Source organism: Triticum dicoccoides, chromosome 4B (genome assembly GCF_002162155.2).
Source record: "Triticum dicoccoides isolate Atlit2015 ecotype Zavitan chromosome 4B, WEW_v2.0, whole genome shotgun sequence".
Taxonomy (NCBI): Eukaryota; Viridiplantae; Streptophyta; class Magnoliopsida; order Poales; family Poaceae; genus Triticum; species Triticum dicoccoides.
Window position 1 is genome coordinate 135624389 of NC_041387.1, and position 14985 is coordinate 135639373.

Below are 14985 nucleotides of genomic sequence, written 5' to 3' on the forward strand. Positions count from 1 at the left end.
GGGTGTTACCATTGGATCAGTTGTGGTGGTGGTTGGGGGGTCTTAGAGGGATGGCCTTCGTCGGGGGCCAACACAATAGTGATTTGTGTGTGTGTGTGGGTGTGTGGGGGGAGGGGGAGGCGAAGGGAGGGTAGGGCGGCGAGGTCGTCGAGGGAGTGCCGCTAGCCACGGGTGATGGAGGCCGGCTGTTAGGGCTGGGCTGGGTGGTGGCATAGGATGAAGAAGATGAACAGTGACATTATGATCATGACTGTTGGATGGAGATCTAACGGCTAGAAAAAGTGTATTAAAAAAATTCATTCGACTTACACACGGTCGTTCCTTGAATTCAACGTGTGAATACCAAACCTGCCAAAAGGCACCACCCGCACGGAAATCTACGAAGTATAGTCGTAAAAGTGCTGCCAACTAAAAGCGATAGTCATGTTCGAAAAGGGAGCACGGTACCAACCAAACAGTACAGTCAGTCGAATGAATCAAGTACACGAGGTAGTTAGTTAATTTGCTCATCACATCACATCATTACTCTCGGCTTAATTTAGCTGTCGTCTCTCTTGGATGGCACACTTAAATAATAATAGTACTAAATAAATACTGTAGTAGAAAGAAGAGAAGAACCGCACCGCACGCGTGAAAGGCAGGAGGAGGAGACCAAGGATGATGATGATCACATTCACATCATCATCATCATCTTCGTCGTCGTCGACCCTGGCCTGACCCTCCCTTCAATCCAACTCCAACTCCAACTCCAGCTCCACCTCCACACAAATCCTATCCACCATTACCCACCCAACGCACCACCACATCAAAGAAACCCTCCCTAATCACAGATCCACTTGGATTCCTTTTCTTATTTTTTTGTCCCCAGCGCAACCCAGATTAGAATACCCGTTCCATTCCGCCCCGCCCCGCTGTGGATTTGGACCACGCGGCCGCATGCAGCACCCAAATCCCGTCCCCTCCCCGTCCCAGCAATCTCCAATGGAGAGCCACCAGAGCAGAAATCAATCCTGAATTAGCGTCCCGCCACCAAGAACTCCACTACCAGGATCCAATCATCCCAGGCATTTGGCCCACCCCACCACCACCACCACCACCACCACCACCCAGGAACAAGGAAGGAAATCCCAAACCTCCTGGCCAAATCGGCCCTACGCCGCACCAGATTACTGGCTGCACCGTAATAATTCCCCGAGAAGAAGAAGGGGAGCTCGGGCGGAAAAGGGGCGGAAGCAATGACGGAGGTGGCGCTGTTCCGGGGCCCGACCAACCTCGCTTCGCCCGCAAGCCGCGGCTCCTCCTCCTCCTCCTCCTCCTCCACCTCCCTGCGCTATTTAGCCGATAGCGACGTGCTCCAGAGAGGCACCACCAGCAGCGCCCAGAGCCCTGCAGGATCCGCGGAGCGACAGGCCGGAGGATCGGAGGAGGAAGAGGAGGAGGAGGAGCGCTGGTCCTTCTTGGCGCTGCTTCTCGAGCTGCTGCGGAAGTCGCTGCTCCGGTGCAGAGCGGAGGACGGCGGCCAAGGCCAGGGCGGGATGGAGATAGGGTTGCCCACGGATGTGCAGCACGTGGCGCACGTCACGTTCGACCGGTTCCATGGATTCCTCGGGCTCCCCGTCGAGTTCGAGCCCGAGGTGCCCCGCCGCGCTCCCAGTGCCAGGTCCGTCGCGCTCTCTTCTCTGTCTCTTCTCATGTTCCTTCATCAGCTGGTACACCAGCTCCCAAAACATGCTTGTGTTTCCGAAACTCAAAATGTTTCTGCATATTCAGTATCATCCAGTTCGCACTGTTATTTCTGAACTAAGTAGTTTTCACTTTTCAACATGTCAACATTTAGATGCTAGTACTGTTTGCCTGTTTTGGTCGTGGTTTTAATCGGGACAAGCAGATGGTATTTTGGCTGGCATTGCAACCTGTTTGCTTTGGTCTGAAGCTGGGTGGACAGATAAATTCAGGTGGGATTTATATTTCATTTCAGTTATGTGTATATTAATATGAGGCCAACGCACACAACCGGATTAGGTGCCTCCGTAGACTTCTTCCCCTCTTTGCTGGTACTTGGCTGCCTGAGCTGGAGTTGATCTATGGTAGATAAACTGTTTATGAATTATGATGATGGGCACGCTTTGGACCACCACTCTGTCCAGAAATAGTTTGTGCTGAGTTTTCCCCATGTTTCATTAATAATTGGCCAATCATGGCTCTCCATGCCTGTTATGGGCAGAGTTACATTGCTTTTCTGTAACGGGTTACTCATAAAATCAAGAAAGAAGAAATTAATACCCATAACTTTAATGAGGCTGGAAATGGAACAGAACACTTGCGTTGTAAGTAGAGAAATTAACAGACAGTGTTAAATTTGAAAATTACAAACCCTCTACTAGTTACAGCAGCCGTTCTGTTCACTTTAGTGTTCTCATCAACTCGAATCATGTTTTGACTTGTAAGCAAACCCACCAAATAAATATTTTTTGCCCAACATCCATGTGTTATAAAGTGTACGGTTATGAATTTTAACCGGGTTCCGAAAATCAGAAGGTACTAGTACTTAGTTGGCACACTCATGCCATTATTAAGTCATAACTTCTTGGATCAGCTCAACTGTATCACCTCTTGCTTTGTTTGGTAGGAGTGCTTATGGTTGCTATACAAATATTAAACTAATAAGGTATTTCTCATCCGGTGCAAGACCTACTCGATGGTGCCTGTATTGCTGCATCACCGCTCTTTATTTTTTTTAGCCATTCTCCTTTTGAACGCACAGTTGCACATGCATTACCTGGCACGCTAATGACCCCTTTTAAGGAACACTGTATACTTGTAGGAATTCAGTTGATTGACCTGGGAATATCAAGAAATAGATTATTAAACGCTAAGTCATGTTGGAAGATCAAAGAAGAACTGTTGGGAATTTCGTGATTTACAATGGAGAATGGACATATTTTGTCTTGATTAGATGATTCCGTCACCTTGCTCATTATCATTTGTCTGCATCTGTTTGTTGTGTTTTGCAGACTTTAGTGGCTTGAATAACTTTTTTTTTTTTGCTTTGTGGTCCTCTTGAGGTTATACTAGAAAAAGAGCAGAAAGAATAAAGCACGCGTAGGTATTATATTGTATATTGTTTTGTCTTGGGAATTCCAGGATGTGGTTATTATTTCTAGGCAATCTAAAAAGAATAAGCTAACTGGTTCTCTGTACAAGGATGGAATCATTTTGCCTCGAAAAGAAGATAAAGTGGCACAAACACCTAGAACCCATGTTCAAACTGGATTGCAAATTTGCAATCAACAAAACTGGAGCATATGAGTTGTGCTCATTCAATAATCAGAAACTTCTGGATGTGCAAAGATCTTGAAAGAAAATTGAAAACTATTTCCTGGATTGCTTACACACTTGAGTTAGGAAACCGGCACTTAATAATAATGTGAAATATGCCCACATCTTTATGGTGATGCCAATTTTTTAAGCATGCAATGAATGTAGAGTTCCCGCATAACTTGGGAGAATTCATCAATTTTCTTACAGACCATCTTAATTGCTGAGATATGGTCCTTCAAAAGATGCCTTGACTTGTCTTCAAAACAAAAAAACCGAAATATGCCAAGTGACTGTGTGATCTTTACTTCTACTTGTAAGGTGTATTTTAGAGCATTGTTTATGATTAGTTCCAGTTCATGTTTCCTTGTGCTGTTGGTGTTCTTCAGCTGATTCAAACTTCAAATGCAGTGCTAGTGTCTTCGGCGTTTCAACACAATCGATGCAGTGTTCATATGATTCCAGAGGAAACAGTGTTCCAACGATTCTCTTGATGATGCAAAGACGTCTGTATGAACAAGGAGGTCTTCAGGTATGACGCTTTAGCATTTTAATTAACTGTAACTTGCTTATTTTTTAAGCATCCTGTAGCTTTTCCTGAGTGCTGACTGCATTCATGTTGTTTTGTTTTTTACTTTGCAGGCAGAAGGTATTTTTCGTATAAATGCGGAGAATAGCCAGGAAGAGTTTGTGAGAGATCACTTAAATAGTGGAACTGTGCCGGATGGCATTGATGTTCACTGTTTGGCGGGTCTAATCAAAGTAAGCTTTCTTCTGTCATGTAGCTTTATGCCATTCCGTTGACAGCAACACTCACATATTTATTATTGATTACGCTTATCTTCAATAAACGGATTCTATCTCAACACTTGTCAGTCCAGAGTTTCTTTCTAGTGGAAACCAGTCTTCTTTTTCAAAGGGAAACCAAAGTTACGACTCTTCTGTCCAACAAATTTCTGTTGCAGAATCTATTGCTGCTTTTCAGTGCAGTTATGTGGTGTTATTAACTGGTTTGATGCCACAATTTTATGTCCTTGAGTTAGTCAACTTCGTTTTGCAAACAATACTCTTGATGACAAATGTTATACTCATTGCATATATTTTCAATTGTTCAGGCCTGGTTTAGGGAACTGCCGAGTGGGGTGCTGGATTCTATCCCACCTGAACAGGTGATGCAATGCCAATCTGAAGAGGACTGTGCTCGGGTTGCCAAATGCCTTCCACCAACTGAAGCAGCCTTACTTGACTGGGCTGTTAATTTGATGGCTGATGTTGTCCAAGAAGAACAGATAAACAAGATGAGCGATCGCAATGTTGCTATGGTGTTCGCACCAAATATGACCCAGGTAACGCGTTGTCCTAACAGCAAACTAGCAACAATCAGTTAGGTGGATGCTAACTCTTGCGCACATGTAACGCAGATGGCAGACCCTTTGACTGCACTGATGTACGCGGTGCAAGTGATGAATTTCCTCAAGATGCTAATACAGAAGACCCTCAAGGATAGAGAAGAGTCCAATCTGGAAGATGCCTCTTTGCCACAGAAGGACCCATCTGATGAAAATGGCCATCAGAACCCCAGTCTCCCCGTTAATCCTCAACCTGAAGAAACATCTGGGCGCCCCTCTTTTGTCAGCGAGGAGCCTATTGTGTACAGTCCTACACACAGTGCTGAAGACAAGCCTCCTGTGGAAGGCGATTCCATAGCTTCCGTTGTCCATACAAGTGATGTCCGGTCGAGCGTGGAAGGGTCCGCTAGTTGCTCGCAGCCTGCTCTTGTCGCTTCGTCTGCCATTGCTGATGCTTCCTGTGCTACAGCTGCCAACTTACTTCCGAGCAGAGGGAGCCGAGGCCTGAATAGCAGGAGGACTAGAAAGGGCAAGCGGCAGTGCGGAACGCCCGCCGCTCCTCCAGCTGAAAAATCGAGGGGCGCGAGCATCGTGAGCCGGATAAACTCCAAGGTCGAACGGATCGAAGCGTGGAGGTAGAAACCCCGGTGGCACTGCCTTTGTTGTTGTGTAATAGATGACTGACCCAGTGTTGTTTCCTTGCACATTTTGAATTTTCGACGCGCTTATCATTTCGTGTTTGGATCATCATCATGTTGTTTTGAGGCTCATCCCCCCCCTGCCTTCACTAACTTATATGTATCTTGCTTATGAGTAAATTTGTGGCCTTTTCTTCCTTTGTTGTACATGCATTTCTTCACTGCCTGGAGTGGGAAGTTTCTGGACGTCCTGAACATGTGTTATTCTCATCCTGACCTTTCTCAAGTAAGGTCTCAACCATGGTATGCTGTATGCACGATGTCCCCTCATCGCATCAGATAGCTTTATTCTGCCTTCCGCCCTTCATTCTTTTCGTTTGCTGAATCTGTCCCGAGATTTTCACAAGAAGAAGAAGTTATTCTAACCTTTTCTCCTTCGTTCCTTGTCGTTCGCCGAATCCACCATCAACTCTTTTCCAGTTTTCACGGAGAAAATGAAATTGCTGAAACAAAAACTCGCCGCGAGAGAAATTGCAATGCATTATCTTCTACTGTACCTAGCTTTCTGCCTGTTCAGCTAGGAATGGAACAGATTCCTGTCTGCTGGTGCACTTGACACCAGTGCGATCCTCAGTGACAAGTGCATCGGCATCACCGGTCGGAGAAAATCGTCCCATTTTCTCCCAGGGTTTTAAGTTTTAACCATCGCGGAATGTGCGAATTCGACCCGTTCCCGCGCCAGTTGGAGCTGGAATTCATTCACCAACAGAAATCCCAACCTTATCAGAAATTCGGTGATGCCAGGGCAAAGATCACCATCAAATTTGTGCGAGCTGCAAATGCAAATGCAATGCTGCATCAGCTCTACCTGCATATTTCCATCTCCCTGACATGTTGTGCAGGCCAGTGCTGAAGAACAGAGACAACTGTGCAAGATGCACGTTTCCAGTTCCTCCCAAGTTGCAGTAGGAGTATATACCGGCTCCACTTGTGAAATGAAAAGCCTAAAAAACAAGAAACAAATTTCCGAATCCCGATTCGACAGCCACATAAAAGCATCCGCCTTTCCTGGCCTCTCCTTTTCTCTCGCTATATATACCTCTCTTCCTCGGAGATTACTTGAGCAAAATTCGACGGTCACAAAAAATACTGCAGCCTTTTTATTACGTCTGACTGACTGAGGGGCGCTGCTTGTTGGATGGGGGACGGCGCGCTGCGGCGGCTGTTCGAGAAGCCGTTGCCGGAGAACCCCACGCTGCTGGAGGTGCTGTCGGCTTGCAACAACCACACCCACCACAAGAAGCTGCTGCCGGCCGTGGACCCGTCGTCCTTCACGGAGATCTTCGGTGAGCTCCACTTCCACGAGAAGCCCGACGGCGCCGCCGCCCGACACGTCCTGCCACGGGTGCCACTCCCTGATGCACGCGCTACGGCGGCGTCGTGGCTCGACATCGCTAGTCAGGCCGAGAAGAGCAAGGACGACTCGTCGCTGGACGCGCTCCTCAGGCCGAAGCCCGCTGGCGCCGCGGCCGCCCCCGGCGGCGTCAGGAGGAGCGCGAGCTTCTGCCTGAAGAAGAGCTCGGCTTCGCTGCTGCTGTGCACAGAGGGGCTCGGGTCCGAGAGCACGGTGGACTCGGACGACATGGTCAGGGATGACGGCGCCGACGCGGCCGCCGCCCTCCGAGGGAGGGAGAGGGAGGAAGCAACGCTGAGGGACGCAGCTGCTGCGGCGGAACCAGGGCTGAGGGAGTCCCCGCCGTCGTTCCCGCCGCCGATACGATCGATCGGGCGCGGCGGGAAGCCGTGCGTGTGCTTCCGGACGTTCCGGGCGGATGGGCGGTTCGTGCTGACGCAGGTGGTGATCCCCGGGAAGGAGCTGCTGCAGGCGTCCCGCGAGGGCGGCCGGCTCAGGCTCCGGTTCGCCAACCCCGCCGCCGACGACGACGAGCTGGAGTTGGTGGATCAAGAAGATGACCGAGAAGACAACAGGACATGCATCGACGCCTGCGCTTAGTTAATTATGAATGGATTGTAGTAATTCGCCATGCAAGTGTGCTTCAACCTGCAGAATCCGAAGCTGATGACAAGCTGCAGCAACTACTACTCATATACTGCCTCTTGTTCCTTTTCTAAATATAAGAGATTCCAATATAAATTACTCTAAAAATATACTCCCTCCGTTCCTAAATATAAGTTTTTTTAGAGATACCACTATGGACTACATACGGAGCAAAATAAATGAATCTACACTCTAAAATATGTCTATATACATCCGTATGTAGTTTGTAGTGGAATCTCTAAAAAGAACTTACATTTAGGAACGGATGGAGTATATCAAAGTAGTACTCCCTACGCCCACAAATACTTGTCATCAAAATGGATAAAAAAATGTATTTAGAACTAATATACGTCTAAGTACATCCCCTTCTATTCATTTTGATGACAAGTATTTCCGGACGGAGGGAGTACATACGAAGCAAAATATGTCTATACTCTAAAATATGAAGCAAAATATAAACTTCGTATGTACTCTAAAATATACTTTAATACAGTACTACTGATGAATTGTAGTAAGTCTTTTTTTCAATACATAAGAAGCAAAATGAGTGAATCTACATTCTAAAATATGTCTACCATCTGTATATAGTCTGTATTATTTTTTTTAAAAAGACTTATATTTAAAAAGGAGTGAGCAGTACTGTACTAAATTGAACTACAAGGTTGATCATGCAAGCACATTGTTAACTAGTGAGTTCGTAGAAGGGACACTTGGCGATGGAATCCTTTGGGTGCAGGATGCCAAAATATCACTCAACCCAAAGCGAACGCGGTGCAATTTTCTCTTTTCTCATATGCATCTTGCTCCTTCCCGGCCTTTTATTAGTTCCTGCTCCACTCTAGCTAGCTGCATCGTCACGAGACTTGACTGATTTCCGTGGTCCATGACCGGACCGGCATGGGAAATGATGGGGAAAAGGCACTTTGATGGCCGACTCTTTACGTAGATGCAGCTACGCTAGCAGCTAGTCCAGGAGAGAGACGTCACTAAAAGGCCACCGCAAATAGTAGACGGCCGTTTTGTTAGGTAATGGCGAGCAATCCTGGCGCAGCAGATCCACCAAGAGCCTCATGAGGTCGCCTCGCGAGGCACCTCCCCGAGGCAAGCAAGTCAAGGGTTGTTCGAATCGGTCACGCAGCCTTGTGCCCACCTCGTGGGTGATGCGCCCGGCCACGAACGGTGGCAGGAGCTAAGCAAGCCGGTAAAGGTGAAGATGATTTCCCCTTTTGTGCTAAGGGAGCAAGGCATCATTCCAGTTCCCAAAGCACCCCTCAAAGGTTACCCAATCAATGAAAGAAGACCTGGGAGATGGGCGCGTAGGGCAGAGGTCACCCCTGAGCCCACTGATGTCTCATGGATGGTGGCTTTGCAGGCGAAGACCACCTTTAGTCAGGATAGACAGCACCCCTGTCCCCCTTCAAATTGGTCGTTGTGTGGCAACCCTTCCTGCCCAAGTTTTCGGGGGAAGAGGACCAAGGCATGATAAAAGGAGGGCGGGGTGCTGTTGTAGAGAGGGATCGACCCATCGACGACCTGAGGCCCAACCTTTGTACTCTCTCTAGTGAGCAATCCGAACCAAGCAGGAGTAGGGCTTTACACCGCGAGGTGACCCGAACCTGGGTAACCGCCGTCCCGTCAATCCACCTGTGCTAGATTGCTCTAGCCGTAGCCTCGCCGTGGTTTAGCTGTTGGTAAGGACGAGGCGGTAGGAAGGAGCACACCCCGGTGTTTGAACCTTTGGGGTCCTTGGAGCCCCAATTCTGACATTTGGCACCCCAGGTAGGGGTGCGCTGCTGTTCTTCCGTTTTGCTCCACTCCACTCCGCCAGATTCATGGCCGAGGCTTGCCACGGGCGGCCAAGCGCAAGGTGGTTCGCCTAGCCCATATGGAGCGTGCGGGACGTGGTAACTGCCGCCCTGCCGGAGCAGCAGCCGCCGCCGCCATCGCCCCTGCTGTTCACGAGCAGCAAGACTCCTCCCTACACCCCTCTGTGCAGGCGGACGACCGCACCGCCATGGCCTCCTTCTTTCTCGCTCGTCGTGTCCCCTGAACGTGCAGGTCGTGCTGCTCCTGGCGCGTGAGCTGCTCCGCTACTGCCCCACAGATGCTGGCTACGACGTATGGCTTGGGCGCATCACCGAGTTCGTCAATGCCGTCGGAGACGCCCCAACGCCTTCCCACTCGCTCTGCCCTCCGCCGTCCTACGTCCGGGATGTGCACACGGTGCTCCCCACCTCCTCCTCTGCGAGACGAGGTCGCCGGGTCCCGACGCGACGCGCGGGCGCATTACCTGTCCCATGGAACGCCCCCGCTAGTTTGAGATGAGGCCAACTGCCAGATCATGCGTTGAGCACCGCCTGATGCGCGTGTGCTCCTCGAGCCTCAGCGCCAGTGCTAGGACCGGGCAGTTCGAGATGTCGTGGCGGTTGGGCACTAGAACCACGCAGCCGTCACAGGGGGCGTCCCCTCGAGCGGCATGGACTGACGAGCTTTCACCAATGAGCCGCTCCGGGTGGTTGATGACCCACAAGTGTAGGGGATCTATCGTAGTCCTTTCAATAAGTAAGAGTGTTGAACCCAACGAGGAGCAGAAGGAAATGACAAGCGGTTTTCAGTAAGGTATTCTCTGCAAGCACTGAAATTGTAGGTAACAGATAGTTTTGTGATAAGGTAATTTGTGACGAGTAATAAGCAATGAAAGTTAATGAGGTGCAACAAGGTGGCCCAATCCTTTTTGTAGCAAAGGACAAGCCTGGAAAAGTTCTTATATAGAGAAAAGCGCTCCTGAGGACACATGGGAATTATCGTCAAGCTAGTTTTCATCATGCTCATATGATTTGTGCTCGTTACTTTGATAATTTGATATGTGGGTGGACTGGTGCTTGGGTACTTCCCTTTCTTGGACAAGTATCCCACTTATGATTAAGCCCTATTGCAAGCATCTGCAACTACAAAATAAGTATTAAGGTAAACCTAATCATAGCATGAAACATGTGGATCCAAATCAGCCCCTTACGAAGCAACTCATAAACTAGGGTTTAAACTTCTGTCACTCTAGCAACCCATCATCTACTTATTACTTCCCAATGCCTTCCTCTAGGCCCAAATAATGGTGAAGTGTCATGTAGTCGACGTTCACATAACACCACTAGAGGAGAGACAACATACATCTCATCAAAATATCGAACGAATTCCAAATTCACATGACTACTAATAGCAAGACTTCACCCATGTCCTCAGGAACAAACGTAACTACTCACAAAGCATATTCATGTTCATAATCAGAGGGGTATTAATATGCATTAAGGATATGAACATATGATCTTCCACCAAATAAACCAACTAGCATCAGCTACAAGGAGTAACCAACACTACTAGCAACCCATAGGTACCAATCTGAGGTTTTGGTACAAAGATTGGATACAAGAGATGAACTAGGGTTTGAGAGGAGATGGTACTGGTGAAGATGTTGATGGAGATTGACCCCCTCCCGATGAGAGGATCGATGGTGATGACGATGGTGATGATTTCCCACTCCCGGAGGGAAGTTTCCCTGGCAGAACAGCTTCGCCGGAGCCCTAGATTGGTTCCACCAAGGTTCCGCCTCGTGGCGGCGGAGTTTCGTCCCGAAAGCTTGCTTATGATTTTTTCCAGGTTGAAAGACTTCATATAGCAGAAGATGGGCACCGGAGGGCTACCAGGTGGCCACGAGACAGGGGGTGCGCCTAGGGGGGTAGGACGCGCCTCCACCCCCGTGGCCAGGGTGTGGGCCCCCTCTGGTACTTCTTCCACTCAATATTTATTATTAATTCCAAAAAAGACTTTCGTGGAGTTTCGGGACTTTGGAACTGTGCAAAATAGGTCTCTAATATTAGCTCCTTTTCCAGCCCAGAATCCCAGCTGCCGACATTCTCCCTCTTCATGTAAACCTTGTAAAATAAGAAAGAATAGGCATAAGTATTGTGACATAACTTGAAATAACAGCCCATAATGCAATAAATATCGATATAAAAGCATGATGCAAAATGGACGTATCAACTCCCCCAAGCTTAGACCTCGCTTGTCCTCAAGTGGAAACCGATATCGAAAAATATGTCCACATGTTTAGAGATAGAGGTGTCGATAAAAACAAAATACAAACATGAGGGCATCATGATCATTCTTATAACCAAAAAAGGCTTTCGCCCCGCTTTATATTATAAAGCAAACCGCCCAAGCATCCAACATGGTTCAACAAGATCCCACAAACACATACACACAGATGTCCACAAGAGTATAGACAAGTCATAAGGGTTAATGCTGAGGGCACAGCTCAACAAGCTCTAGAAACAAAACACACACTCCACACAGCAACCCAAGCAACTAGTCAAGTTCTGGGGGAGGAGGCGGTAGCAGGGGCGCCACACGGAGAGCCATCGAGCGAAGGTCGGCGAGGAGGGTGGTGATGACGTCCCGGTTCTGGGGGTGGCTAAGCGGCCGCCAAAGCTGCAAGTAGCCACACGTTTTGAAGATCGCGTGAGTCGCACGTCGGAGAGGCACTTTCTGAATAACAAGCTTATTGCGGATGGTCCATAGCGTCCAGGAGAGGACCCCCACGCACAACCATCTAATATGGTGGTAGCGAGGGGGGAGCATTCAGCTCTGCAAGTAAGTCGTGGAAGTTGGTGTTGCACCACTGTCCACCAACCACCTCGTGGAAGCAAGCCCAGAGGAAGTGGGCAGTGGAGCACGAGAAGAAGATGTGGTTGGCATCTTCAATCGTGCCACAAATGGGGCACATCCCATTGCCCGGTCCATTACGCTTGAGGGTTACAACCCAGGGGAGGCATCCACGAATCCATTGCCACAGGAAAATCCTGATCTTCAGAGGCAGGCGGATGTCCGAGGGAGCAATGGCGGCGTACAGGGACTTCATGGAGAAGCGGCCTGATGGCTCGAGGCGGCAGGAGAGGGAATCTAGGGTCTCCTCGACGTCCATCAGCAGAAGGGCGATGTCCTGGAGGAGGGAGTCCCAAGCAGCCACCTCAAGGGGGTTGAAGGGGCGTCGGAAAGCGAGGCACCCTAAGTCAATAAGGGCCATCTTGATAGAGACCCGAGGGTCAACCACAATGGCGAATAGGTCGGGGAATCGCGCCGCGAGGGGGGAGTCCCCTAACCACCGGTCAAACCAGAACAAGGTCGAGGACCCGGAGCCAACCGAGATGGACGTGCCAATGCGGAGGACGGGCATGAGCTGGATCACCGACTGCCAAAACTGGGAGCCACCCGATCGCTGGCAGAAGGCAAGGGGTTGGCCCCTAAGGTACTTATTACAGATGATGGTGAGCCAGAGGCCTCCTTCCCCATTGGCGATGCGCCAAAGACAGCGGGTCATGAGAGCAATGTTCATGCGTCGAGAGGACAAGATTCCAAGGCCACCCTGGTCTTTGGGTTTGCAGATGTCTGGCCAGCTCACCATATGATATTTCTGCTTGTCCCCCTCGCTAGCCCAAAAAAACCTAGACTGGTATTTGGCCACCTCCTGATGGAGGGTCTCATGGAGGCCATAAAAGCTCATGAGGAACCAGAGTAGGCTAGCAAGCAAGGAGTTGATGAGGATAACCCTGGCTGCTTTCGACAGCCACCTCCCCCTCCAGGGTTCAACCCGGTGCTGCATCCTAGTCACAGTCGGGCGGAGGAGGCAACGGTGAGCCGGGAATCACTAATGGGTATCCCCAAGTAAGTCACGGGGAAGGAACCCAGGCGGAAGTTCATCCGATCAGCAATGGACTAAGGGCATGTTTGGATGGTTGGGTCACACCTGGCTCGCATCCCGCATGCAAAATTCGATGTGTTTGGTTTCCTGCGTGATATCCTCGGCCTGGCCCGCTAGATGCAAAACAAGGCCTCTTAGCCAGGCTGAGAGGAACGCAGGTATCGAGCGTTTCCCGGAGCCAAGCCCGCGCCTGCACCCGCATTGACACTTAAAATGAAGCGGTATATGTGGTTGCCCCTGATATTTTCCGGAATTACTTCGAAATTGCCACCGCAGCCTCCCGTATCTCCCTTCCCTCTCTGTTTCTCTCTCACACGCATCAGATCAGATCTAGCATGCCGCCGCCGCCGTCCGTGCGCCTTCGCCCGTTTGTGCTCCAGTACGCGCCCGAGGCCCACCGCCGGACGTCCATGCTCCTCCATTCGTTCGAGCTCCTCCGTTAGTACGTGCGTGAAGCCCTCCGCTGGACTCTCATGGCTCTATGCTTCTCCGCCGGTACGCGCTCGAGGGCCTCCACCGGACTTCCATAGCTCTGTGCTCCTCCGCCCGTTCGAGATCCTCCGCTCGTCAGCGCCAGGATGGTGAACGCGCATCTAGTGCGTGTGCTCGGCTCGACTCGCACATCACGGGGCTCTGGTGGTGCTGGAGCTCGCGTGGGTGATGCACACCCGATGTGCATGCTTGGCAGGAGCGGCACCCACCATTGGAGACGCGCTGGTGCCAGCTTGGCCTGAAAATTAGTCGCCGTCCTGCCTTGGGAAGTAGCTCGCAGGTTTCTCGTACAGCCTGTCAAACACAATTTCAACTCAACTAGTACCACGGCATACAAGCAAACCAAACACACATCTCTGTTTCTCATTGCATTAGCTCGGCCAGGCCAGGCTCAGCCAGCATGCTTGATACGATGCAGCCTAATGCGACCGTGGCATCCAAACACGCCCTAAGCCTCCTTTGGAGGATAGCCAAGGACCATCACTTCGCTCTTATCAAAGTTGATGGTGAGCCCAGTCATCTGTTGGAAGCACAGGAGGAGGAACTTCAAGTTGGCAATGTCAGATGCAGATCCCTCCACCATTACTATGGTATCATTCGCATATTGGAGGAGGGAGACCCCTCCCCCTCCCACCAGGTGGGGGACTACACCGCGGATATGGCCACAAGCTTTGGCCTTATCAAGGATGACCGCGAGGGCATCGACAACCATGTTGAACAAAAACGGGGAGAACGGGTCGCCCTGGCGAACCCCACATAGGGTGGGGAAATAAGACCCGATTTCACCGTTAATGTTAACTGTCGTCCGATCACAGGTGACGAGTTTCATAATGCGGGTCACCCACCGGTCGTCGAAGCCCTTTCAGAGCAAGACTTCCTGAAGGAAGGGCCAATGGACAGTGTCATAGGCTTTATGGAAGTCAAGCTTCAGGAAGACCGCACAGTGGTGCTTGGTTCGGACTTCATGGAAAACCAACACCCCATCCAAGATAAATCGGCCTTGAATGAAGGCGGATTGGTTGGGGTGGGTGACAGAGTCAGCTAGAAGGGTCACCTTATTGGCGTGCCCTTTAGCCAAGATCCTAAAGATCACGTTGATCACCGTGATCGGTCGGAACTGGCGAATATCCGAGGCCCCCGGGACTTTGGGAATGAGAGTAATGACCCCATAGTTCAGGCGCCCAAGGTCCATGGTCCCGGAGAAGAATTCATCTAAGAGGGCCATGACTTCCGGTTTGATGGTTTGCCAGAAAGTTTTGAAAAACGTGACTGGCAATCCATCCGGACCCGGGGCCGAGGAGGGGTTCATTCCCTTGATCACCGCGAGGACCTCGTCCTCCGAGAAAGGTGCCACCAAGGCGGCATTAGCCTCGG

At 50.1% G+C, this 14985-nt stretch overlaps 2 protein-coding genes across 2 annotated transcripts; both read left to right on the forward strand.

Moving 5' to 3' along the window:
* The first annotated feature begins 668 nt into the window (after positions 1-668).
* Positions 669-5512, forward strand: LOC119295462 (rho GTPase-activating protein 4-like). Its single transcript, XM_037573879.1, has 5 exons — positions 669-1660; positions 3730-3850; positions 3961-4080; positions 4434-4664; positions 4740-5512. Exons 1-5 carry the CDS (start codon positions 1236-1238, stop codon positions 5304-5306), a joined length of 1464 nt encoding a protein of 487 aa, XP_037429776.1. The 5' UTR covers positions 669-1235; the 3' UTR covers positions 5307-5512.
* Positions 5513-6413: 901 nt separating this feature from the next.
* Positions 6414-7526, forward strand: LOC119295463 (protein FAF-like, chloroplastic). Its single transcript, XM_037573880.1, has one exon. It carries the CDS (start codon positions 6504-6506, stop codon positions 7317-7319), a length of 816 nt encoding a protein of 271 aa, XP_037429777.1. The 5' UTR covers positions 6414-6503; the 3' UTR covers positions 7320-7526.
* The last annotated feature ends 7459 nt before the right edge of the window (positions 7527-14985 follow it).

Coding starts and splice junctions, on each gene's coding strand:
- LOC119295463 (XM_037573880.1), top strand. CDS start 6,504: ATGGGGGACGGCGCGCTGCGGCGGCTGTTCGAGAAGCCGTTGCCGGAG.
- LOC119295462 (XM_037573879.1), top strand. CDS start 1,236: ATGACGGAGGTGGCGCTGTTCCGGGGCCCGACCAACCTCGCTTCGCCC. Junction 3,851..3,960: donor ATGAACAAGGAGGTCTTCAG/GTATGACGCTTT, acceptor TTTACTTTGCAG/GCAGAAGGTATTTTTCGTAT. Junction 4,081..4,433: donor GTTTGGCGGGTCTAATCAAA/GTAAGCTTTCTT, acceptor TCAATTGTTCAG/GCCTGGTTTAGGGAACTGCC.